At 52.8% G+C, this 25,512-nt stretch overlaps 3 protein-coding genes across 13 annotated transcripts in view; 2 read left to right on the top strand and 1 right to left on the bottom strand.

The window, feature by feature from the left end:
- The window catches only part of STXBP1 (syntaxin binding protein 1), an 80,140-nt gene extending 77,816 nt beyond the window's left edge, over window positions 1-2,324 (top strand). For 2 of the 3 annotated variants that reach the window (XM_034929104.3, XM_063594187.1), the window contains exon 20: window positions 390-439. Coding sequence is in view for 1 of the 3 variants with exons in the window: in XM_034929105.3 (XP_034784996.1) it covers window positions 390-472 (83 nt within the window). In the remaining 2 variants the exon portion in view is untranslated. Of the gene's footprint in view, window positions 1-389 lie in introns of all 3 variants that reach the window. The other variant, XM_034929105.3, reaches the window with a different exon arrangement.
- On the bottom strand, window positions 1,665-25,176 carry PTRH1 (peptidyl-tRNA hydrolase 1 homolog). Of its 8 annotated transcripts, XM_008975810.6 has the most exons (5): window positions 25,042-25,176; window positions 24,473-24,692; window positions 24,101-24,200; window positions 23,877-23,922; window positions 23,161-23,780 (listed from the first exon to the last, which is right to left on the bottom strand). In XM_008975810.6, exons 1-5 carry the CDS (start codon window positions 25,174-25,176, stop codon window positions 23,598-23,600), a joined length of 684 nt encoding a protein of 227 aa, XP_008974058.1. In that variant the 3' UTR covers window positions 23,161-23,597. The 8 variants fall into 8 exon arrangements, with proteins under 8 accessions (XP_063450259.1, XP_034785000.1, XP_008974058.1 ...); XM_063594190.1 differs by lacking the exon at window positions 24,101-24,200 and having other exon boundaries at window positions 24,933-25,176; XM_024930200.4 differs by lacking the exon at window positions 23,877-23,922.
- On the top strand, window positions 16,442-25,500 carry CFAP157 (cilia and flagella associated protein 157). 2 transcript variants are annotated; one of them, XM_003822296.3, is made up of 9 exons: window positions 16,442-16,689; window positions 18,919-19,190; window positions 20,100-20,253; window positions 20,728-20,995; window positions 21,319-21,449; window positions 21,698-21,848; window positions 22,208-22,374; window positions 22,519-22,705; window positions 23,332-25,500. In XM_003822296.3, exons 1-9 carry the CDS (start codon window positions 16,457-16,459, stop codon window positions 23,401-23,403), a joined length of 1,635 nt encoding a protein of 544 aa, XP_003822344.2. In that variant the 5' UTR covers window positions 16,442-16,456; the 3' UTR covers window positions 23,404-25,500. The 2 variants fall into 2 exon arrangements, with proteins under 2 accessions (XP_003822344.2, XP_008974059.2); XM_008975811.4 differs by lacking the exon at window positions 22,519-22,705 and having other exon boundaries at window positions 23,332-23,523.
- The last annotated feature ends 12 nt before the right edge of the window (window positions 25,501-25,512 follow it).

Below are 25,512 nucleotides of genomic sequence, written 5' to 3'. Positions count from 1 at the left end.
CTGGCCCCATTTTCAGCCTTTCCCTGCCTTGCCATGTTTGGAATTTCTCTCCCTGGCTTCACCTGGAGTTTAAGAGTGAATTAGAATTGCAGCTGCCCATCACCTGCAGATGGCTCTGCACCCTGATGGTGAGGCGGCTCGTTCCTTGGTGCAGCCTGGGACCCTGCCTGAGCCAGAGGATGTGTTTTGTTTCTCCACAGCCCCCAAAAATCTCCCAGGCCTATTGCGACGGGACCCCAACCCCAATTCTGACTCCCCTCCCTGCTTCCACTGTACCCAGACCAGGGTGGGGGAGGGGGGTGGGTGCAGATCTGGGAATCGAGAAGCGCAGGAAAGGAAGTGTTAGAAACCAGAACTGGCAAGCTCACTGTCTTCTCTGCCTCCTCCAGGATCCACGCACATCCTCACCCCACAGAAACTGCTGGACACACTGAAGAAACTGAATAAAACAGATGAAGAAATAAGCAGTTAAAAAAATAAGTCGCCCCTCCAAAACACGCCCCCATCCCACAGCGCTCCGCAGCTTCCCACCACCGCCCGCCTCAGTTCCTTTGCGTCTGTTGCCTCCCCAGCCCTGCACGCCCTGGCTGGCACTGTTGCCGCTGCATTCTCGTGTTCAGTGATGCCCTCTTCTTGTTTGAAACAAAAGAAAATAATGCATTGTGTTTTTTAAAAAGAGTATCTTATATATGTATCCTAAAAAGAGAAGCTCATGTGCAATTGGTGCACAGCAGGAGAAATTTCTGGACTGTTAGGATGAATGGACGCCTTCTCCCCGTTATTTAAGATTTGTGACCTTGTACATAACCCTGGGTGACGTGCACATTGCTTGGGTATGGAACGGTAGAAATTTGGGTGTTTTTAAAACCTTGTTTGGGGTTGTTCTGTCCTTGTTGAGAATCATAGAGATGTCTGTGTTCTTGGAGTATTTCACACTGAGGACTAATCTGCTCTCTTCATTCCAGTCCCTACCCCTCAGTGCCTGCTCTCATCCAAATAACCTGGGAGGTGACAATCGGGATATCTCAGGAGGTCCAAGGTGGAACAGACCTCTTTGCCTTTCCCAGCGTCTCATACCCCCGGTAGTGCAGCTGTGGGTGGAGGCTGGGGTGTCTGCACGAAGCCAGGCCAGCGTCCTCCTCCACAGCCTGTCACTGCCCCCTCCCCAGCCTGTGTCCACAGTGCTGTGATCCCGAGGGAAGTCCTCCAGTCTAAGTCACAGTGCCCTGACAGGTGAGAAGCAAACTCCCACTGGAAGCCTCCATCTCTTTGGAAAAACAGTTAGTCTGGAGCCTGTGGCCCAGGCCCTTCTGTCCCCAGGCATCATCCCAACAGCTCATTTTCCCTAGTCAGCCTTCGTTCAAGGGTCAGGAATGGACCAGAACAGATGGGTTCTGGAGGCCCCTGAACAGAGGGCTATGGCTGTGGAGAAGGTTCTTGGCCCGTTGGACTCACACAGACCCTGTACCCTCTCGGCAAGCATCTTCAGTCAGATTATCCTCAGTTTCAGGTACTTCATAATACCTTGTGTTGTGTGGGGTCATACATCATCGTGTTTGTAAGAGAAGATGGTCATTTTATTCTCTGTATAAAACTTAGCTCTAAAGCAGAAACTAAAGCAGCAAATGCAGGAAGGCTGTCTCGCCATCCTCAAGACTCAGCAGCTCTCATTCTCCAGTGGTGAGCACACCATTTGTGCTGCTGCTGTTGTCGTGAAATATAATAACAGTGGAAGTCACAAAAATGTCCCCTGCCCAGCCCCCTCGCCGCCCTTGACCTCCTGCAGGCCATGTGTGTATTACTTGTCTAGTGATGTCCTCTCAAAGTGCTGTACGCGAGCTCGGCGCCACCTCCGCCTCCCTTTCAGAGCCTGCTCCCCGCCCTCTCCGCTCGCTGCATTGTGGTGTTCTCTTCTCAAGGCTTTGAAATCTCCCCTTGCACTGAGATTAGTCGTCAGATCTCTCCCCGTCTCCCTCCCAACTTATACGACCTGATTTCCTTAGGACGGAACCGCAGGCACCTGCGCCGGGCGTCTTACTCCCGCTGCTTGTTCTGTCCCCTCCCTCGGACCAAACAGTGCTCATGCTTCAGGACCTTGTTTGTCGAAGATGTTGGTTTCCCTTTCTCTGTTATTTATATAAAAATAATTTATCAAAAGGATATTTTAAAAAAGCTAGTCTGTCTTGAAACTTGTTTACCTTAAAATTATCAGAATCTCAGTGTTTGAAAGTACTGAAGCACAAACATATATCATCTCTGTACCATTCTGTACTAAAGCACTTGAGTCTTAAGAAATAAAGAAATCAGCACCCCTTCCCGGTGTCCAGGGGGCTCCAGTCTGGCTTTCCTTTGGGCAACGGAAGGAGAAAGCTTTTGCAGTGGTTCATCGCAGAGGAGGCGGCCACCTCTGGCTGTGGCATGGAGTCTTCTGGACTCAGGTCCCCGTTGCTTGCGTTAGATCTGTAGCCGCCTTACACTGGGGACTAGCCATGGAGCTTGTCTTGGGCCCCTAGCAGCAACAGCGTGCTGCCTAGAGATGAGGCTATTCTTCCTCCGTGTTTCTCCTTATCTAGAATGCTTTTCTTTCTTTCCTTTTTTTTTTTTTTTTTTTTTGAGATGGAGTCTCACTCTGTTGCCCAGGCTGGAGTATGCAGTGGCGAGTCTCGGCTCACTGCAACCTCTGTCTCCCGGGTTCAAGTGATTCTCCTGCCTCAGCCTCCGAGTAGTTGGGATTGCAGGCAGCCACCACCATGTCCAGCTAATTTTTGTATTTTTAGTAGAGACAGGGTTTTGCCATGTTGGTCAGGCTGATCTTGAACTCCTGACCTCAGGTGATTCGCCCACCTCAGCCTTAGACTGCTTTTCTAACGCAGACACTGCAGGGCTCCATCTTTGCAGATGCTCCCTCTCCAATCATGTGGTGCCTGTGTATTTAGGGCATGCAGTGAGATCACTTCACCAGCGTTACTCCTCTCCTCCTCTGCTCCTGCTGCCGTACCACCCACCCTACGTGTATAATGAACTTCTCTCCAGGATGGAAGCCGGTGTGTGTCCTGCTTGTCTTGGAACCTGCTCCTGACCTGAGAAGACTGCAGTGAGGTGGGCCCAGCTCTCAGAGTGGACCCGTAAGTGAGGGTCGAGGCCACACAGGAAACTTGCTAGAATGCTGGGCCCCAGGGAGTGAGACCCTTTGTAGGGACTTCTGTCTCTACTTCTTTTTCCCCCATCATTCTCATTCTGATCCTGATCTCCTTTATAGCACTGAGAAAGCTACCAACTCAAGGGCAGTTAGTGGAATTTGCACCACCACAGCCTGCTATAGTCTAGTGAGACATGCCTCATTAGGAGGGAACAACCATTGACTGACCCTGCCAGGCCCCTCACATACTTGTCTGTTAGGCAGATCCTCTCCCATTCTACAGATGAGGAAGCTGAGGCTCAGAGAGATGCAGAAATTCAGAAAGCTCACTCCCCTGACACCCATTGTCCTGTCTTGTTGTTGTTGTTGTTGTTGTTGTTTTGAGACTGGGTCTCACTCCCTTGCCCAGGCTGGAGTGCAATGGCCTAATCACGGCTCACTGCAGCCTTGACCTCCCGAGCTCAGGTGATCCTCCCACCTCAGCCTCCTGAGTAACTGGAACCACAGAACCACAGGCACGTGCCACCATGCCCAGCTAATTTTCGTATTTTTCTGGAGAGATGGAGTGTTGTCCAGGCTGGTCTTGAACTCCTAGGCTCAAGCGATTGGCCTGCCTCAGCCTCCCAAACTGCTGGGATTACAGGCGTGAGCCACTGTGTCTGGCCCCCATTATCTTTATCATTAGTTCACCAGCAAACAGAAGGCTTTGGAACGAGATCCAAGACTGGAATTTTTAAAATTCTAAATTGTTCTAAGCCAAATTTACATTAAAGCAAAAGCAGCACTGTTTGCTGCTTCCCGGGATCATCTGTCCCTCCAAGCTCCTGGGACTGGCTTTCTAGTATCTCCCTGGTTGTTTCTGAAGTCTTCTGTCCCAGCTTCCTGTCACCTCTCTCCATTCTACCCCTTCACTACCACCCAAGAGCAAATGAGTGTGGCTTTTTAGGTTCTTGGCCAAAGCCCTGGTCCTCCTGGGTTACCCAGAAGAGATGGAACCCACAGGCCACTGCTAAAAAGTCTCCAACGGTGTTAAATATCCTTGGAGGAGCAGGGAATTCCAAACAACCCAAAGCATGCAACACCAACTGAGCCATTCTAAAGCCAGGTCTGTGAGCTGCAGCCAGGCACTGTGCCTTTCCGGAGGCCCTGGTCCAGGCTGCGGGACTCAGCAGAGACTGCTGGGGGCCTGTGCACCCACCTCGGAATGACACCAAGCATTTCTTCCTGAGGAAGCAGAAGGCCAGAGTTGTTAGGAGCACAGACTTCAGCATCAGCATACCTGGGTTAAATCCACCCTTGGCCTCTTTCCACATGATCCTGACAGGTGACTTTGTTCCCTCCTGTAGTGCCCGTGGAGGCGGGAAGCTGAGCCCGGCTCCCAGGAAGCACAGTGAGGGCTCAGCCATTGATGATGATGATGATGATGATGATGGTGATGATGCTGCTGCTGCTGCTGTTGACGATGAGTCCAAGCCAAGCCTGGGGAGAAAAGAATAAATAGTCTCATAAATTTAAAAAAAGCCCAATGCTCATCAAGAAGAGAACAGATAAACTGTGTATTCACCCAATGGTGAGTTTAAAGCAGTTAAAAATGCATGACACACAGTTGCATATGTCAACATGAATAGATCTCAGACACTTAACGATGAGTGAAAAGAGCACAGTATGGGAGGACACAGACAGGATAGTGCATTTATATAAAGCTTCAATGTTGCAGGCTGAAAGAGTGAGGGTCGTGATCAACTCAGTATCCTGGAGGCTACATGAGTAAACAGCAAACTGTTCTCATAAATGCAGAATGTTGGCAAACTGACAAACTGCATCTGCCGCCCAGAAGGAATGCGGAGGGCAGTCACCTAAGCGCAGTTTTCTTGTGATTAGGTACATCTGAAGCCTGTTAGCAATAATGTGAACCTGTGATCAATCAAGCAGCTCACCAATCATTACCTCCTCTTCCCTGCTCTTTCTACCCAGTAAATACAAAGGGCTGTAGAAGCTCAGAGCTGCTGCTTTTGCTCAGTAGAAGCAGGGAGTCCTCTTCTTCTTCCCCCGACCCCTTCTTTTAAAACAGTTTCTTTTAAGTTTTCATTTCTGCGTTCATCCTCCTTCATTCAGTCCCGTAGTAACCGTGGCAAACCACGGCACTTCAAAACCTCATAAAAAGCACCACATATTGCTTATTTGGGTACATATGTTGTAAATGTGTGAAAACATGCATGGGAATGACAAATACCGAAGTCAGGATAGTGACTGGCCATGGGGAAGGGATGGTTATTATTGTCGTCTTATATCTTCAATTCCAAATGAGCCACGGGCTTAAAAGTACTTCATTGAATTTAAAAAAAAACAATGTATTAATGCAATCATTCTGATTGTGGTTATATATTAAGGCCAGGCACAGTGGCTCATGCCTGTAATCCCAACACTTTGGGAGGCTGAGGAGGGTGGATCACTTGAGCCCAGGAGTTTGAGACCAGCTTGGACAACATGGTGAAACCGTCTCTACAAAAAATTAAAAAATTACCCTGGCATGGTGGCATGTGCCTGTAGTCCCAGCTACTCAGGAGGCTGGGGTGGGAGGATCACCTGAGCCCAGGAGTTCGAGGCTGCAGTGAGCTGTGATTGTGCCACTGCACTCCAGCTGGGACAACAGCAAGACCCTGTCTGTAAATAAATAATATATGGCACTTATTATGTGCCAGGCACCGAGTGCTTTGTATGTGACTTGCTGAATCTTCTCAACAACTCTAGGAGTTAGGTGCCATTATTAGCCCTATTTACATATGGGGAAGCAAAACCACATAGAGACAAAGCAACTTGGCTAGGGCCCTCCAGTTAGTACGTGGCAGAGACTAGATTTAAACACAGCCGTCTGACTCCAGAGCCCTCCACTATCAGAAAAACATTATCATCCGGGTGCAGTGGCTCACATCTGTTAATCCCAGCACTTTGGGAGGCCAAGGAGGGTGGATCACTTGAGGTCAGGAGTTCGAAACCAGCCTGGCCAACATGGTGAAACCCCGTCTCTACTAAAAATAAAAAAAAATTAGCTGGGCGTGGTGGTGGACACCTGTAATCCCAGTTACTTGGGAGGCTGAGGCAGGAGAATCACTTGACCCCGGGAGGCAGAGGTTGCAGTGAACCGAGATTGTGCCATTCATTGCACTCCAGCCTGGGGAACAGAGCAAGACTCCATCTCAAAAAACAAAGAAAACATTCTCGGTATAAGCAGACAGTGGGATTCCAGTGTGAATACAGAGTGTGAGTCTGTATAGGCTGGAACAAATGACTCTTCAAGGATGATGATTTTACACAAGCAGCAAAAAAGAAGAAAAAGAGTGGAAATAAAGTGGTACAATAAAAATTGGATTTTCCTGGGCCAGTGAGTTATACCTGCCTGGTCCCCTGTGCATTACCTGTTATAAAAGAACATTGTCACAGAGTGGATGAACACACTGAAATATTTTAGTTATTTCAGTTACTTCAATCAAATATTTCAATCAATTTCAACTGAAGCACAGTAACCTAGTCCATAAGCCAAGCCCAGTTTTCCAGACCAAGCACTAAAGAAGACATTCTAGAATGAAACTGATGAATTCCATTGCTCAAGGTTGGGAAGAAACCCAAACTACAGAGACAGTGATCTGAGTTACGCTCCTTGGAGTAAAAAGTGGCACCAACTGTTGGCAAGAAGTTTGTAAAACCAGCTGCTGCTGGCCGGGCGTAGTGGCTCACGCCTGTAATCCCAGCACTTTGGGAGGCCGAGGTGGGCGGATCGCCTGAGGTCAGGAGTTCAAGACCAGCCTGGCCAACATGGTAAAACCCCATCTCTACAAAAAAAACATAAATTAGCTGAGCATGGTGGCTTGTGCCTGTAATCCCAGCTACTCGGGAGACTGAGGCAGGAGAATCACTTGAACCCGGGAAGCAGAGGTTGTGGTAAGCCAAGATCACACCACTGCACTCCAGCCTGGGTGACAGAGCAAGACTCTGTCTCAAACAAAAACAAAAAACAGCAGCTGTTGACCTCCAGCACCAGATGACAAGGCTGGTGAGAAGTGTCCGTGGCAGACTATGTGGAAGGACACTGTCAACACATGCGCTCCTTCTTACAACTGGGTTGAATGGTGCTGAGCAGAATTTGAGTCTCCTCCTGGAGGGAGCGCTGCCTCTTTATGAAGGGGAAGTGCTCAGATAGTGCTTGCTCTGTTTATCATTAAAATTGCTTGCTCGGATGACACCAAAAGCACAGACAAAACAAGAAAAAATAGGTAAACTGTTCTACTTCAAAATTTAAAGCTACAATCAAAGGACACAATCTGCAGGGTGAAAAAGGCAGTCTCAGAGTGGGAAAAAACTGTTTGCAAATCACATATCTGATAAGGGGCTAATATCCAGATGCAAGAACTCCTATACTCAACAACAAAAAACAATCTGACTTAAAAATGGGCAGAAGTTTGGTGGCGTGTGCCTGTAGTCCTAACTACTTGGGAGGCTCAGGTGGCAGGATGGTTTGAGTCCAGGAGTTTGAGACCAGCCAAAGCAACACAGCAAGACCCCGAATCTATTTAAAAATAAATGAAATCAAAACCAGAAAAAATGGGCAAAGGATTTGAATAGCCATTTCTCTAAATAAATTATACAAATGGCAAATAAGCACACAAAAAGACGCTCAACTGAAATGCAAGTCAAAACCACTACCTCATACCTATTAGAATGGCTACTAGAAAAACGAAAAACAGGCTGGGCACAATGGCTCATGCCTGTAATCCCACACTTTGAGAGGCCAAGGAGAGCAGATCACTTGAGCCCAGGAGTTCATGGCCAGCCTGGGCAACACAGTGAGACCTCATCTCTACAAAAAAGAAAAAGAAAAATTAGCCAGTCGTGGTGGCACATGCCTGTAACCCCAACTACTTGGGAGGCTTGCTTGAGCCCAGGAGGTCAAGGCTGCAGCGAGCCATGATTGCACCACAGCACTCCAGCCTGGGCAACAGAGTGAGACCCTGTCTCAAAAAATAAAAATGGGTGGGGCAAATTCCTACCCATTCTCTCTGAAGCACGTGTGCCCCTCCCTGTGGATATAGAATCCCTGGATCTAGGGTGTAATGGTATGGGGAATCCACCACCTTGTCTGTTTCTAAGAAAAACAACAACAAAAATAAAGGGATGGGTTAAAGTTCCTGAATTAGCCGCCCCTGGAGCTGTCCCTGTCCCAGCAGCGGCTTCCCACAAGACCAACATTTTTTTTTTTTTTTTTTTTTTTTTTTTTTTTGAGACGGAGTCTCGCCGAGGCTGGAGTGCAGCGGTGTGATCTCGGCTCACTGCAACCTCTCCCTCCCGGGTTCAAGCGATCCTCCCTCCTTAGCCTCTGGAGTAGCTGGGACTACAGGCTAATTTTTGTATTTTTAGTAGAGATAGGGTTTCACCATGTTTGCCAGACTGGTCTCGAACTCATGACCTCAAGGCATCCGCCAGCTTCGGCCTCCCAAAGTGCTGGCATTATAGGTGTGAACCACCGCGCCCGGCCAAGGACAACTTCTTGGTGTTTCACAGAAGCCAAAATGCCCAAGGAACCCCCGGCGCTCTGGCAAGGGTGGGACTCCACCCGGAGTTGCCGCCAGAGCGCCTTCTGCCCGGCCGCCCGCACTCCCCTCAACCAACGCGGAACCGACACTCGAGGCCGAAACACTGTGAGCAAGGAAAAGGCCGACACCCAACACCGGTCACACGGCGGATCAGACGCGGCCTCGGGACTGAGCTTGGGGAGGCCGGGCTTCCGGGGCTAGTAAGCGTCTACTAGCCGGGCTATTTAGGGATTGGTCGCCTCTGGCCCTGGAGGCGGGGGTTCCTGGAGTAAGACGGTTGCTGATTGGCTGGCTTTCCGAGGCGGGGTTGTGAAGCGTTGGTCATTCTATCTGGGTGCTGGGTTAGGCAGTACGAATACTAAAATTGGAACCAGTGACACGCAGATTGGTGAAGCGTTCCATATTTTTTCCATGTGATACCCTAAAGTAGGATGAAAGACTGTGCTGAGCAAAATAAAATGGGCTATCGGGGGGGGGGGGGGGGAAAACTGGTTCTGGGAGTTAGCTGTTACCAGAACAGTCTCTTCCTAGGAGAACAGGCACTTTTAATTCTCAGTGTCTATTGCATAATGGTCACCAGATGGGCTATGGAGTTGAGCCTGGGATTTGACTCCTGACTTCCCTGTGTGACCTGGAGAAGTTACTTAACCTCAATTTTCCCATCAATATAATGGGAATAATATAAATGCCTCCCGAGACTGAGGCGGGCGGATCACTTGAGGCCAGGAGTTCGAGACCAGCCTGGCCAACACGGTGAAACCCCGTCTCTACTAAAAATACAAAAACTAGCCGGTTGTGGTGCACTCCAGCCTGGGCAGCAGAGCAAGACTGTCTCAAAAAAATAATAAAGTCAAATAAAAAAGCAACTTGGAACCTGCGCTTCTGCTGCTGATCAAATACTGCACTGCTCCTTCTCTGCTCTAGGAAGCTTATGTGTCAGGCTGTCTCTCTGACCCCCTCTTGCCCGCTCCCTCCTTCTCTCAGCTGCAGCTTCTCTGGCCTTCATCAAATCTGAGTTGTTTTTCTTGCTTTAGGCCCTGTGCTGTCTTTCCACCTCCCACCCACACCCCTTATGGGCAGCATCTCCTTCTCCTCCAAGCCTAGCGCCTCCATGATGGGGGCTGTTCCTGGCTCCTCCTTGTGCTTTTGGAGCTCTCTGTACCTTTCCTCTGTCAACTAAAAATGAAATCAGCCCTTCACTGACTGAATGGAGTCCCCCTTGGCTAAGGAACCCCAGAAAAACCTTAAAAACAGTTCCCAGCCATGATGAGATGGGGGGTCAGACATGCCTCATGAAGCCTCTCCGTTTTACAGTTTAGAAACAACAACCGACCAGCATTCATGTTAAAATAGAGACCATAAGACTGGCAGAGCAGACTCTTCTATGGCAATACAGTATCAAATTATAAATAGGACCTCGGGCCATGGCAGGTGAGGATTAAGTCACACACTCCACACTTGCCACAAGTTTTCTTTTTCTCTAGCAGCTAAACAAGTTCTAGATGGCCTGGAGATAAGCAATATTAAAACAATTACAATTCACCCAGCTCCCAGAGGCTGAGGGACTGACCACCTGTTCCACCAGCCATAACTACAGCTTTCATTGGACAAGAGGCTGACTTCAGCAACTTTCTCCAGATAAGAAGACTATGAACTGGCTGTGGCCAATTTACAGAGCACTTGCGTGCCCTCATCTTCTGAAAAGCCCTTCCAACGAATAGGGCCTAATTGTAATATATTTAAATGCCAAGTCTCCACCCCAAAGTAAACATGGGTCGAATGGTACATGCATGTTTGTTCAATATGCATGTGTCAAACCACCTTCATGAATACGCATAGCCCCTCCTACAATCTGCTGAATATGTATGTTTAGCCAACCCGTTCAGCATAAAGCTCCTACCCCAACCCCTTCTCCTACCTGTCTCTGGTCTTGGCTGGAGGCACACTTCCTAGTCTGTGGGATGACCACCTTGCAGGCTGTAAACTCCTCTAAAGGCGCCTCCTCTCCTTTCCCAAATTTATAAATCATGTGATTTTTTTCAAGTTAACGTATCATAGTACCAAATCACAGGTGTAATTCTGCTACTTGTGTTCACATCTGATTGATGTCTTTCCCAACACACACGGGGCCACTCACTTTAATAAGGGCATAGGAGCAGGGATCTATTAGTTGAATAAAGAAAGGGAATGAATGAATGAATGAATGAATGAATGAAGGCACTTAATCAAGACTCAGCTGTTTGCCAGACAGGCTCCAGCCCAAGGATCAGGAGTACCTGACCTGCTGAAGAAAGTGCTCTTCATCTCAGAGCTGATGAACCTGAACGTTCCAGTCATTTCCCTGGTAAAGTGCCCAATCTACTTGAAATCTTTAAAAATTGGCATGTTTGGGCCGGGCGCAGTGGCTCACGCCTGTAATCCCAGCACTTTGGGAGGCCAAGGTGGGCGGATCACCTAAGGTCAGGAGTTAAGACCAGCCTGACCAACATGGAGAAATACCGGTGTCTCCACTGAAAACACAAAATTAGTCGGGCGTGGTGGCAGATGCCTATAATCCCAGCTACTCGGGAGGCTGCAGCAGGAGAATTGCTTGAACCTAGTAGGCAGAGGTTGCAGTGAGCCAAGATCGCACCATTGCACTCCAGCCTGGGCAACAAGAGTGAAACTCTGTCTCAAAAAAAAAAAAAAAAATTGGTATGTTTGGTTGGGCATGGTGACTCATGCCTGTAATCTCGACACCTTGAGAGGCCGAAGCAGGAGGATCACTGGAGCCCAGAAGTTCGAGACGAGCCTGGACAAAACAGGGAGACCCCCGTCTCTAAAAAACAAATTGTTTAAAAATTAGCCAGAGGTAGGCTGGGCGTGGTGGCTCATGCCTGTAATCCCAGCACTTTGGGAGACCGAGGTGGGCGGATCACGAGGTCAGGAGATCAAGACCATCCTGGCTAACACGGTGAAACCCTGTCTCTACTAAAAATACAAAAAATTAGGCAGGCATGGTGATGGGCGCCTGTAGTCCCAGCTACTCGGGAGGCTGAGGCAGGAGAATGGCGTGAACCCAGGAGGTGGAGCTTGCAGTGAGCCAAGATCGCACCACTGCACTCCAGCCTGGGTGACAGAGTGAGATTCCGTCTCCAAAAAAAAAAAAAAAAAAAAGCCGGAGGTGGTGCATGCACCTGTAGTCCCTCCTACTGGGTGGAGGTGGGAGTGGGGAATCACTTGAGCCCAGGAGATCAAGACTGCAGTGAACTGTGGTTGTGCCACTGCACTCCAGCCTGGGAGACAGAGTGAGACCCTGTCTCAAAAAACAAATAACAAATAAAAACCAGCGTGTTTGTGTCATCTTAATTGACAGATCATCATCATGATTATCATCACCACAGCCATTTGTTGCGAACTCATCAGGTGTGAGGTGCTGGGCTTTTGACATGAGCCTGTGACGTTGTGACATGCTTTGCCAACATTTGTCATTATTTTTCTTTTTTTTTTTTTCTTGAGAGAGTGTCTTGCTCTGTCGTCCAGGCTGGAGTGCAATGGCATGATCTCAGCTCACTGCAACCTCTGCCTCCTGGATTCAAACGATTCTCCTACCTCAGCCTCCCAAGTAGCTGGGACTACAGGCATGTGCCACCACGCCTGGCTAATTTTTTTTTTTTTTTTTTTTTTTTGTATTTTTAGTAGAGACAGGGTTTTGCCATGTTGGCCAGGCTGGTCTCGAGCTCCTGACCTCAGGTGATCCACCCGCCTCGGCCTCCCAAAGTGCTGGGATTACAGGTGTGAGCCACTGCACACAGCTGAAAGTCACTTTGAAACAACCAATCCACTTTTTGTTCTGTTTCTGCTTTGTCAGCCTTCTCCATCTGTAAAACCAGCCTCCTCTGTTCAGCAAATCGGGACACTCATTCTATTGCCCAATTCTAGAATAACAAATAAAAGCCAATTAAGGCTAGGTGCTATGGCTCACACCTGTAATCCTAGCACTTTGGGAGGCTGAGGCGGGCAGATCACCTGAGGTCAGGAGTTCGAGACCAGCCTGGCCAACATGGTGAAATCCCATCTCTACTAAAAATACAAAAATTAGCTGGGTATGGTGGTGCACACCTGTAATCCCATCTACCTGGGAAGCTGAGGTAGGAGAATCACTTGAATCCAGGAGGTGGAGGTTGCAGTGAGCTGAGATCATACCACTGCACTCCAGCCTGGGCGACAGAGCAAGAGAAAGAGAGAGAGAGAGAGAAAGAGAAAGAGAAAGAGAGGGAAAGAGAGAGAAAGAGAAAGAGTCAATTACGCTATTTAAACTGATTGGTTGTAATTTTGTCTCTGACAGCCTTTAGACATGGATTTTTTGAAGCTGTGACAGAAGTGAGTCCCCTCGGCAGAGTGACAGAGCTGTTTGTCCTCTTCCCCTGCCTCTTTCCCCAAAGCAAAAACCCACATGCCACGGCACCCAAACTGGGGGAGGGACCTACTTTTCCTAAGTCACACCCTGCTCTATAAGTGGGTACCAGGGGGTGGCAGCCACTGGTATTCTCAGCTGGTCTCGCCCCACCTGGTATGAAAAAGCCTCCATCCTATGAGCTAGCTGGAGTTGGGCCGGCAGGGCCCAAGCATTCTCAACCTGCCACACCTGGAGAAGAGCTTCCATGCTCCAGGTGGGCCTTGTGGGAAAGTCCTCTCTGCTGTACCTGCTTGCAGTAGAGATTCTGCAACACAGGGATGGGCAGGGAGGGGTGGGGTGCTGTGTAGAGAAAGGCCAGCAGCCTTCCCCTCCCAGGGCGAAATGAAGAGCCAGACTAGGAGCTGGGAGCCCCTGTCTTTTTGACCACACCTGCCTAGAGTATAACACCCCAGGTAAAACTTCCATGACACAGAGCTGGGGGGTTAGGGGGAGAAATGGTGTTTTTCTAACACCAAATATTTGTTACTTTTCACACCAATTCTCTGATACCAGCTGGGTATCCAACATGTGAGAGTACGTAAAATTTAAAAGCTGGCTGGGTGCAGTGGATCATGCCTGTAATCCCAGCACTCTGGGAGGCCAAGGCGGGCAGATCACTTGAGATCAGGAGTTTGAGACCACCCTGGGCAACACGATGAAACTCCGTCTCCACCAAAAAAAAATTTAAAAATTAGCCAGGCATGGTGGTGCGTGCGTGTAGTCCCCAGCTACTCGGGAGGCTGAGGCAGGAGAATCGCTTGAACCCAGGAGGCAGAGGTTGCGAGCCGAGATGGTGCCACTGCACTCCAGCCTATGTGACAGAACGAGACACTGTCTCAAAAAAAAAAAAAGAAAGAAAAGAAAAAGAAAAAAATTGTAAAAGCTGTTGGAACCCCAAAACCACTTTAAGCCTTGAGAGATATGCGACTGTGATGTGGGTCATAGAGCCTGTTCTGCAGATCTGCCTCTTAGACTGGAGCTTAACCCTCTTCCCCATTGTTCCTGTTCTGTAAATGATGAGGAAAGACCAGAGACCAGAACTCCCCCTCCCCATCACTGACCTTGTTGGAGATTAACTGCCTCTTTTATTGGCCTGTACCTAACTCAGACCAGATGGCGTCGTGAACAGAGACACTGTGGCATGATCATAACTCACTGCAGCCTCGAATTCCTGGGCTCAAGCAATCCTCCCACCTCAGCCTCCTGAGTAGCTGGAACTACAGGCGGATGCCACCAGGCCTGGTTAATTTTTTTTTTTTTTTAGAGATGGGGGTCTTGCTATATTGCCCAGGCTGGTCTTTAACTCCTGGCCTTAAGTGATCCTCCCACCTTGGCCTCTCAAAGTGCTGGGATTATAGGCATGAACCAGTGCACCTGGCCAAGGGCATGTTTAATGATGCCTGGCCTCCCTGCTTCCCCAGGGCCTAGGTTTCTTCCCTCCAAAGTCTCCCAGAGGTGACAGTACCCCAGGCCACTGTCCACTGTCCTTGGCCGGTGCTGCAGTCTGCATGGCTTTGTGCACTGCCTGACTCCCCTCAGAAGACCCAGCTCCTGCAGGGTTTGTGTCTCACAGCTCCAGCAGCTCTGGGCCCATCAGCCTCAGTCTCCAAGACTACGGAAGGCAGCTGGAGAAGCGATAATGAGACAGTGCCCCCGTGGCAAGTAGCGGCCTATGGTCCAAAGTAGGGAGCTTTGGGGAGAGTCTCCAAGCAAACCCCAGAAAGTGCTCTCCCTCCACCCTGCAGCGTCCCCTCCCTGCCTAGAAGTTCAGCTCGTCCCTCTTGCCACGTGGTGCTGACAAAGCCATCCTGGTGCTGATGAAGGCGAGGAGGGCAGGTCTCCAAGCTGACACCCTCTGTGGGCTCCAGGCTGCCCGAGGGGCTGTGGGCCCCATTAAGCTGGGAATTCAGAGCTACCCCCTGCGATGGGCCTGGGGAAAAGAGAATAGAAATGGGGGAGGCACGGGGAGGCCCCCGGTCAGCTGGGAGCACTGTGGGAATTTTTGCCCGCCTAGGCTCCTGTGGGAGCAGCTGTTCAGGTGGGGGAGGGGGCAATGTCCAGCAGGAGCAGGGCCATCGCATTGAGCTGGAAGGGCACTGGGCCAGGCCTCCCCGCTCTCCCCACAAGGCCTGGGCAGCCAGAGCTCCCTCACTTGTAAGTGCACTCAGGCTGAGGCCTGTGCAGAAGCATGGGGGTCTCTTCCCTCTGCCAGTCACATTTGTGCCCTCCCAGGGCTGCCCTGCCTGCAGGGAACAGGCACCCTGGGAAGGGCAGACCACCACAGGCGAGGTCCAGGGCTGTCGGAAATTCCAGGCAGGCCTGCCTACCACACAAAGTGGGCGGGAGCTTCATGGGCCACCACTCACTAAGTGCCCCCAGCATCCCTGGACCGTATCCCTGCACAGGGAACTTTACAGATGCTGTCTTGTGAACTCTTTCACAGAGCAGGGTTCAGGCCATTGGCCCAAGGACCCACTGGAGGTCAGACAGAGCCCAAATGTGAGCCCACTTTTGACCAACCAATCACTTCTCTGACCTTTCTCATCACCAACAGTAAAAATGCCCCCACCTCCCTGTGTTTCTGACCCGTCACCGTGACCCCAAGCTCTCCTCATCCCCCTGCCCCCGCCCCAAGGGTCCTACAACTCACAACATCTAGTTGCTCCAAGAAATCACGTTTGCTGAAGTACCACTGCCATTCCCCTTGGCTATTGTCAGAGTTTTTCAGGGTGGTGCTATAGTCATCTCTTGCTAAGTGACAAGCCCTGGGACGACAGGGATGGAAAGGACCTGCCCGCTGTCCCACGGAGTGAGTGCCTGGGCTGGTGGGGAACACAGGCAGGCACACAGGCATGGCTGGCTGAGATTGGGGCTGGGGATGGAGCTCATAGAGGCACCCAGCTGCCAGCCAGGGCCCCATCAGCTGGACGCCCTAATGCACCCATGCCAGGACACTGTCACCCCAGGCCACAGCTGCAGAACAGGCTTTGTGTGCCCGAGGTTAGTGTCGTCCATCTTCTGATCAGCACAAAGGAAAGGATGGCGATTTCCAGGGCCCTGACCCACATGAACTTTCCCCATGGCGCTTATTTCCACGTGGGAGAAAGAGGGGTGTCCCCAGAAGCCCAAAAAGTTGCCCTGGGAGCCAGGCATCCTGCCTGCCATGGCCTGGGACTCCTGGGCCTGGGGCCTCACTGATGCCATCTGCTTGGAGTGGGACCTGGTACCAGCACCCAGCAAGAAGAGGGCAGGGTCCCTTTAAGCCCAGCCTCACTCCCTCGGCCTGTTGCTATGTACGGGACCAGCTTCCTTAGCAACCACCTGGCCTCTTCCTGGGGCCTGGAGCCCTGGTTGCCATCAGCCATGGCTCCCAAAAAGAGTGTGAGCAAGGCAGGCAAGGAGCTTGAAGTCAAGAAGAAAGGGGGCAAGAAGGAGCCGGTGGTGGCCGTGGAGCCGCCTCTGGCCAAGGAGATGAAGGAGTTCTACCACATCCAGATCCGAGACCTGGAGGACCGGCTGGCCCGGTGCGTGGGCTGGTGGGCAGGAGTCTGGTGCCCTGGGTCAGAAGCCCCCGCCCAGGTGGCCCCCATGCAGGTTTGGCCACGGGGCCTTAGGCCTGTGTTCTGACCTCCCCTGGGATGTCCAGACCCCATCCCGACCCCAGCCTCATTTCCTCATATGTACCTTTGGGAGGTTTCAAGATTTTGAGGGTAAATGGATTTCCCCACCTTCCCAGCTCCTAGAACCCTGGGCCCACGATGCTAGCTCGTGGCCCCACCCCAGGCAATCCCCACGTCCCCCTGCCTCACTCCTGCCCCATGGGATCACAGGCTTTATGAAAGGGTGGAAACAGCCCTCTGGCAGGCGGGTGGACCCCCAGGCCCCACTTCCACTTCCTGGCAGTGGCACCTGTGCCCCACTGACTCACCCAGCACATGAGCCCAGTTGTTTCTCCATGCTGGGCCTCAGTTTCCCCAAATATAAGTGGGGAAGGTTGATTCCCCCTCCATGGCTGTGACATTCTATTCTAGAGCCAGTTTTGTGTGTGACATAGTGCCGGGGGGAGATCCTCTAACTCTTCATTAGAGCCATGTTCACCCGCCCATCATTTTCTTATGTTACAACCAGTTTCCTCCCCGTTGTGAGGCACCAGCCCCAGTCTCAGGGTGACCTTAAAAGACAAACCAGTAGGCGGCAGCTCTTCCCCAGGTGACTGATGCTGTGGGTAACCACAGCTAATGCTGAGTCCCTCGTGGTGCCAGGCAGGCCACGGGCTGGTGCTCACTGAGTCCTCACAGCAGTCTTACTAGAGAGGTCCTGATGTCATCCCCATTGCACAGATGGGGAAGACTGAGGCTCAGAGAAGGGAAGTCACCCCCAGGAAGAGGAGGCACCAAGATGGGGGCCCTGGCCTCCTGACTCCCCTATGCAAGACTGCTTCCTCAGCCCACACCCCTGAAATGCTCTGTGTGCAGTCACTATTTGAAAGATGTTGGTCAACTAAATTATGATGTAAAACAACTTTCCAGGCCAGACACAGTGGCTCAGGACTGTAATCCCAGCACTTTGGGAGGCCAAGGTGGGCAGATCATGAGGTCAGGAGTTCGAGACCAGCCTGACCAACATGTTGAAGCCCAGTCTCTACTAAAAATACAAAAATTAGCCGGGCATGGTGGCGGGCGCCTGTAATCCCAGCTACTCAGGAGGCTGAGGCAGGAGAATCACTTGAACCTGGGAGGCAGAGGTTGCAGAGAGCTGAGATCGTGCCACTGCACTCCAACCTGGGTGACAGATCGAGACTCCATTTCAAAAATTAATTAATTAATTAAATTTAATTTAAAAAAACTTTTCAAGTAACTTCAGTTACTCCATTGAAAACCACTAAATTGGTTATGTGATACTGATTAACACACTTCCCTTGAAATTCACAAACTTCCCTTGAGCTGAGATATCAGGTAGAATATATTCAAGGCAAATGTATTTAACAGAGTTATTGGGTGCTTACTATTTGCCAAGCCCTGGGAATACAGAGGTGGAGGAGAGGGACATGTTACTAGGTTTTGACCACTCAGTGGGACAAGGGCCAACTTACAGGAGCACCAAAGAGAGGGCCACAAATGTGGCTCAGGGCCAAGAAGGGTCCACTGAGGAGAAAACACCAAGGTTACTGGATGGAAAAAGGTAAGGGAGATGCCAGGTACAAAGACTTGGGATTGGAAAGTGCGGAAGAGTTATGGAGGGATGCAGAGCTGGCCGACTGCAGCAGGCATTGTGGCTAAGAGCCTTGCTTCTGGGGATCAGACTGATTCAGGTTCAAGTCCTGGCTGTGCCACTTACAAACTCAGAGTTCCTTTATCCTTCTGAGCCTCAGTTTCCTCATCTGTCAAATAGGTATAAAATCATCATAGTACCTACATTCTTATAGGTTGTTGTAATGATTTAACAAACACACTGCACACCTGCTATCTGCCAGGCACAGGTGTTGGGGACATACTTGTAAACATAACAAGGCCCTGCCCTCATGGAGTTTACATTCTAATGATGTAATGAAAATAACATGCTAAGCACAGGCATTGGCTGTGGTCATGACTGTCGGATCAAGGGGCATAGTGGAAGATGAGGCTGGATTCTGATCACAAGGAATCTCAAATGCCCCTTTACGGGACAGGGAGTCCAGGAGAGTGGGCCCAGCTGCACCAGAGGCCTGGCTTGCCCAGCCTGACCCCTGGACCACGGCTCTGCCCCTGCCCCAGGTACCAGCGGAAGTGGGATGAGCTGGCTGTGCAGGAGAAGCTGTTCCGCCAGGAGTTTGAGCAGCTGGCCAATAACAAGAAGGAGATTGTGGCCTTCCTCAAGCGCACGCTCAACCAGCAGGTGGATGAGATCACAGACCTCAACGAGCAGCTCCAGAACTTGCAGCTAGCCAAAGAGATGGAGAAGGATGCCTTCGAGGCGCAGCTGGCCCAGGTGCGCCACGAGTTCCAGGAGACCAAGGACCAGCTCACCACGGAGAACGTCATCCTTGGTGAGGAGGGGACTGGCTGGTTAGCCTGCAGGCACACATCCCAGCTCTATCACTGACCCTGTTTCTCACCTGGGAAACAGGGATAATAGCCACATGCTGCTTGGCACACACTGTCTTCCTTAATTGTCCCAGCAATCCTACGAAGCTGGAAACATCCCCCAACCAGTTTGTAGACAAGGAAGCACCTCAAAAGATGAAGTGTCGTGACCAAGGTCCCCCAGTTGGCAAGGGTTGTGAGGCTCAAATGTCAGATGGCATTAGAACCTAGCCCAGAGAATATATACAGTCCAGCTGCTGGCTGGGCGTGGTGGCCCATGCCTGTAAACCCTGTGCTTTAGGAAGCCAAGGCGGGAGGATTGCTTGAGCCCAGGAGCTTGAGACAAGCCTAGGCAACATAGTAACACTCCATCTCTACCAAAAAAATACAAAAATTAGCCAGGTGTGGTGGTGCACATAATGTAGTCCCAGCTACTTGGGAAGCTGAGGTGGGAGGATCTCTTGAGCCTGGGAGGCTGGGAGGTTGAGACTGTAGTGAGCTGTGACTGTGCCACTGCACTCCAGCCTGAGTGACAGAGCAAGACCCTGTCTCAAAAAAAAAACAAACAAAAAAAAACAGTTGTTGTCATCACTGTCGCTTTCATGAGAGTATCAAGGAAGGCTTCTTGGAGGAGGTGGAACCTGAACAAAACTTCATAAGATTCATGGAGGGGTGGAGGGAGGGCAACCCAGATGAAGGCAGTAAAGGTGACAGGGCCAGGCAGGGTAGGTGGGGGATGGTAGACCTGCCCCACTGAGACCGCACAGGGCGCACAGGAAGGGACAGGGACCTAAGGGGCATCTTTAAGGTCCTCGCCAGGCCCTGTCCTCTGAGGCAGCCCATCATTGGGCCTTGTGCACTGTGGCGGCCAGGGGGGAAGCTGGCAGCCCTGGAGGAGTTCCGGCTGCAGAAAGAGGAGGTCACGGACAAGTTCACATTGCTGGAGGAGCAGGTGCGGAAGCAGGAGAATGAGTTCAGGGACTATGCATACAACCTGGAGAAGAAGTCGGTGCTGGACAAGGACAGGTGGGCAAGCAGGGCACCCTTTGGGGCCTTTGGAGGCTTCATCCCTGGGGCTACGAACATCCTAGTCTTCAGGCCTCAGCTTCTAACTGGGGGGTTAGATGGGGAAACTGACCGCCGCCCCGACAACCTGCTACTCCTTGGAATCCCAGCTGGTGATTATGGAGGGGTGGGAGAAAAGGAATAAGCTCTCAGCTGCAGTCCTCACGCTGGCATTGGAGACTCCCAGGGCTTCCTTTTGCCACTTATTGGGATTAAATCATGTTACTTAACAGGTGAGAGTACATTGAAATGGTACCAATTACAAAGGTCCAGAGGATCTACAGGGAAAGCCTCCCACCCATAGCCCCAACCCTCCCAGGGAGAGAGCATGCTGGTGTTTAACAGCCCTAGGTGCTCTGGGAACCTCACAAAGGGGTGTGCCCAGGGCTTGTGCCCGCTCTGTCTGACGCCTTCCCCTCCCACCTTTCTGGCCAGACTGAGGAAAGAGATCATCCAGCGCGTGAACCTCGTGGCCAATGAGTTCCACAAGGTGACCACGAACCGGATGTGGGAGACAACCAAGCGGGCCATCAAAGAGAACAACGGCATTACCCTGCAGATGGCCAGGGTCTCCCAGCAAGGCATGAAGCTGCTGCAGGAGAATGAGCAGCTCAAGGGAAGACAGAACAATCTGTGCAAACAGCTGGAGCTGCTGGAGAACACCCAGAAGGTCATGGCCAGGCACAAAAGAGGCCACCAGAAGGTGTGCCTGCAGGCCTCAGCACAGGGCATTTGGCATGCAAGGCAGGAGGCCGCCCTGGGGGCCCTGCAGGGGTAGAGTCAGGGGCAGTCAAGTCAGGAGGGAGGGAGGCAGCAGAGAGAGGACTGGGCCTCCTGTGGGGGCTGCAGGGTGCTGGGCCTAGCTCCGGATTGTATTTACTTAAAGCCCCCATAACTTATGGAAGCAGAGTCCAGCCCTGGAGAGCTCACTGGCCGCTCTGCATAGGGGAACACGGGAGGCCTGGCTGTGTCTGCAGCTGGGGGACAGGGCAGGCTGAGGGCATGGCCACCTGTCCGCACCCGCAGATCATCCTCATGCTGACTAAGAAGTGCCAGGAGCAGCAGCAGGACACCAAGGAGGCCGAGGAGCTGCACCTCCTGCTGAGCCAGTTGGAGCAGAGATCCCTGCAGCTGCAGGTGGACAACCAGGCACTGAAGTGCGTATGGCCCACAGAGGGGCGGGCGGCGGGTGCAGGCTGGGGCCAAACTCTGGCCCAGCTCTTTCCGATCCCACGACCCAGGCCAGTGACTTCCCCTCTCTAGAGAAGCCTGCCAGACAGGCTGAGGCTTGGGGCAGGATGGGGGCCCCTGTGGGCTTGGAGAGAAATGGCAGGGCCCCTGGCCCCAGGTGGCCCCAGTCCTGGGGAAGGGGGAAGGCTGTTGACTCATCCCAGTTGGGGTCCAGGAGCCAGAGAGACCAGCTGAGCCTGCAGCTGGAGCAGCAGCAGGTGGATTTGCAGCGGCTACAGCAGGAACTGGCTAATGAGCAGAAGGTTCGGGCCAGCCTGGAGGCGGCTCTGGTCCAGGCCACCTCCTTCCTACAGAATATTCTGCAGGTGAGCAGAAGGGAGAGAGGGAGGGCGCAAGGGGATGGGGAGTGAGCCCAAGATGGAAGCTGCTTGCAGAGAAGGGGCTGCCTCAGGATCAGAGGCCCCTCTTTTCCCTGAGAGACTCCTGGAAAGTCTGTCCTTCACTGATTCTGGCCTTCAAAGATCCCTCCAAGGTCTTAAAGGAGCTGGATTCCTTCTCTGAGGCTCTGAAAGGTCTTGGGCCTCAGTCTTCCCGACTGAAGAATGGGTATCCCACCACAGACAGGGAAAACTTCGTGGAAATGGGCACTGAGGTTGGAATTTCCTGGAGGAGGGTGGGTACTGGGGCCACTGTGGGCCTGCTGCCACCCCACCCTCACCAACAGATGCACCGCGATGAAGAGGACAGCGACTTTGACGTGACGTTCCAGCCATGGCACAAGGAGATGCTGCAGCAACTGCTGGTCATGCTCGGCTCCACTGTGGCCACGAGACCTCAGAAGGCTGTGTGTCCCCACCGGGAGTCACAGTCCCATGGCCCACCCAAGGAGAGGTGAGCAAGTGGCCCTGTGTGGCCTCAGAGGCAGCCACAGAGAGCAGGGCAAAGGCATTCAGCCATGGGGACAGTGCTCGGCTCACCCTGGGCCAGAAACCTGGCTCGCCGAAGGCTCTGTGACCCTCGGCCCCCTCCCCACAGCCGGCCCGGCATCCAGCTGCCCAGGACTGGGTCTCTGCTGCCGCAGCTCTCTGACATCACCCCCTACCAGCCGGGGGATCTAGGCCTGGTACCTCGCCAGGTCCACATCCCACCCAACCCCCAGGACCTCAGGCTGCTGTCATATATCACCCGTGTGGGGACCTTCCGGGCACACAGCAGCCCTGAGGTGAGGGTGCCAGGGGCCCCAGGGAAAGCAAGGTGGCAGCTAGTCCTGGGTACAAACTGAGGCGCTGCCAGGCCACAGCTGTGTGGCCCTGGGGATGTAACCAGATCTCTCTGAGCCTTCCCATCTGTAAAATGGGCTGAAGAAAGGAGTGGCCAAGCCTCAGTGGGCCAAAGCATGCCCACACATGCCCTGGGAGGGGGGTTGGCTGGACCCTGTTCTTCCCTCCCCCACCAGCAGGGAAAGAGTGGGATCCCCCTGAAGAGGCCTCAGCTTCCAAGCCAGCATCTTTCTTTTTTTTTTTTTTTTTTTTTTTTTTTGAGACAGAGTCTCACTCTGTCACCCAGACTGGAGTGCAGTGCCACAATCTCAGCTCACAGCAACCTCCGCCTCCCAGGTTCAAGTGATTCTCCTGCCTCAGTCTCCCAAGTAGCAGGGATTACAGGCATGCACCACCATGCCCGGCTACTTTTTGTATTTTTAGTAGAGACAGGGTTTCACCATGTTGGCCAGGCTGGTCTCGAACTCCTGACGTCAAGCAATCCCCCAGCCTCGGCCTCCCAAAGTGCTGGGATTATAGGCGTGAGCCACTGCACCCGGCCTCCAAGCCAGCATCTTTAATCTTACAGATGCGTGCCCCTGGTTCTCTAAAAAGGCTTGAAAAGTTTAGTCTTCCTGAAGTTCCCCTACGTCCCAAGTAGGACACAGAGAGAAGAACCTACTCCAGAAATGGACTGGTCCAGTCACAGTCACCCCCACTTTAATCCGCAGGCAGCCTGGAACAGTCTAGAGGAGATTTGTATAAAAAGTAGATACCAAGGCTGGCGTGGCAGCTCTGTGGCAGTGGCTGGGTTGGTGGGCACTACAGTCAGGCAGGCAGCCATGGCCACTAGTGTCACGGCCCCAGTGAGGGCCCCTGGCTTCGCTCACGGATGTGGTCCAAGATCAGGTCGGTGGCTCGATCCAGCAACAGAGGCAGCAGCTCCTGCTCAGCAGGGGAGAAGCAGCCCAGCACATGGGCCTGAACCGCCTCAGGGTGCGCCGGGCGCCCGATACCAACCCGCAGCCTTGGCATTGCCTGTGGGAGAGCCAGAGAGGCCCAGGAAGCTTTGGCGAGGTGCTGGGGGACCCCTGGCCCACCCGACCCAGTTGCACAACAAAAGAGTAGACTCACATTGGAGTTGAGGCAGCTAATGCAGGAACGGACTCCATTGTGGCCCCTTCAAGGGATATGGGAGGGGCAGTTAGTGCCTCCCTGGGGCAGTGTCCTTCCACCCCTCCCTGCCCCGGCTGGGTCAGAGCAGCCCATTTCCTGTGGAGACTGGGTCAGCAGCCCTACTCCACCCCAACTGGGAGGCCTGAAGCCCTATCCCAACCCTGACCATCTCAGGACCTCACCTGGCACTGCCCCCCAGCTTCAGAGCCAGTCTCCCCAGGGGCTTGTCCAGCTCATCATGCACCAGGTAGACTTCCTCGGCAGTCAGCCCAAACAGCTCCGCTTAGCACAGGGAAACCGCAGCCCTGGTTACTGCCCATCTGCCCAGAGAGGCACTGTCCCGACTCCCATGATGAGGGACCACAACTAATCCCACTTCACATATAAAGAAACTGAGGCCCGCCGAAGTACCCAAAGCCATGCAGCAACTGGAGCTCAACAGGTACTTGGAGGTGAACCCGCGGATCTGTCACAACCAGTCCCCCCCTCTGGCCCCTGCGCCCCCACCCCCACCCCCTCGGCCCGCCCGCCCACCCCTGGCGCTCTCAACTCACCAGCCCGGGCCACGCTGCGCCCGTTGGCGTTCATAAGCCGCCGTGGCCGGAGCAGGACCAGTTGGGCATCCCCCAGCGGGGCCAGGGCGAGGTCGGCGGCACAGTGCCGGTCGCGCGTCCAACTCTCCGCCACACCCAGCCGCCGCGCCAGCTGCCCCAGCACCGCCATGCCCACGCTGTGTCGCGTGCCGGGCAGTCCGGGATTCCCCAGGCCAGCCACCTGCGGGCGGCACCAGGGAAACTGAGGCCCAACAACTCTCGCCACCCCCGATCTCACAGCGTCCCGTGGGCCCCAACGCAGAGGAGCGGAAACGCAGAGCAACGCTGCAGTGGGGAAGGGGCGCGAAGAAGGGGCCCAGAAACCCGACCCCTGAGAACTCCAGAAGGCTGGGCAGGCAGGGCGCCCTAGTGCAGGAACGGAGCTTCAAGAAGTTTGGAGCCCGTCGAGCACTGAACTCACCAGTTAAGAAAACAGAGCAGCAATTTGGGGGCACTCGGCTCCCGGGACATAATGGCCGAACTGAAGCTAGGGACCGGGAGCCCCTACGTCGCCGCCCCACGCCACTCACCATCCACCGCTTCCCCGGGGGCCGAGGCTCCAAAACACATCGGCTCATGGCTCTACTCAGCCGCTGTCCGGCGCCCAAAAAGCCGCCCGGCCTCATGCTGCCCCCATTCACTCCGACACCGCCCCCTGACGTCATCACCCCGCAGCAGCCAATCGTGTTGCCAACTGTTTGGCGTCCACCGCCAACGTCCAATCCGGGCCGGGCTACGTGGCCGCCATGCTTCTGAGGGGCGGAAGCGGCGAGGCGGTGGCCGAGTCCGGGAACCCAGGCGCCTTCAGTAGCGCGGCGTCACAGTGTCCCTTCGGGACTTGTGTGGGACGCTCGGAGCTCTTGCTTGACCTTCGGTTGGGAGGCCTTGTTATGCCCCCTGCTATGGCCCTGACTTGCGGCGAAAATCTGGCAAGTCCTTTCCCCGCTGTAGGCCTCAACCTCTCCAGCTAATAAAAGTTTTCTACCTCCCTCCGGCTCAAA

This window comes from Pan paniscus, chromosome 11 (genome assembly GCF_029289425.2).
Source record: "Pan paniscus chromosome 11, NHGRI_mPanPan1-v2.0_pri, whole genome shotgun sequence".
Taxonomy (NCBI): Eukaryota; Metazoa; Chordata; class Mammalia; order Primates; family Hominidae; genus Pan; species Pan paniscus.
The sequence above is the reverse complement of the archived record's forward strand: the minus strand, read 5'-3'. Positions and strand labels throughout refer to the sequence as shown.

Bases quoted from the DNA above. Each gene is read 5' to 3' on its own strand.
- CFAP157 (XM_003822296.3), top strand. From the start codon at position 16,457: ATGTACGGGACCAGCTTCCTTAGCAACCACCTGGCCTCTTCCTGGGGC. The intron at 19,191-20,099 runs GTGAGGAGGGGA...TGTGGCGGCCAG, and splicing joins CACGGAGAACGTCATCCTTG to GGGGGAAGCTGGCAGCCCTG. The intron at 20,254-20,727 runs GTGGGCAAGCAG...CTTTCTGGCCAG, and splicing joins TCGGTGCTGGACAAGGACAG to ACTGAGGAAAGAGATCATCC.
- PTRH1 (XM_063594189.1), bottom strand. From the start codon at position 25,176: ATGACGTCAGGGGGCGGTGTCGGAGTGAATGGGGGCAGCATGAGGCCG. The intron at 24,693-24,932 runs GTGAGTTCAGTG...TGCCGCCCGCAG, and splicing joins CTGCTCTGTTTTCTTAACTG to GTGGCTGGCCTGGGGAATCC. The intron at 4,619-24,472 runs GTGAGTTGAGAG...TTTTCTCCCCAG, and splicing joins GCGCAGCGTGGCCCGGGCTG to GCTTGGCTTGGACTCATCGT.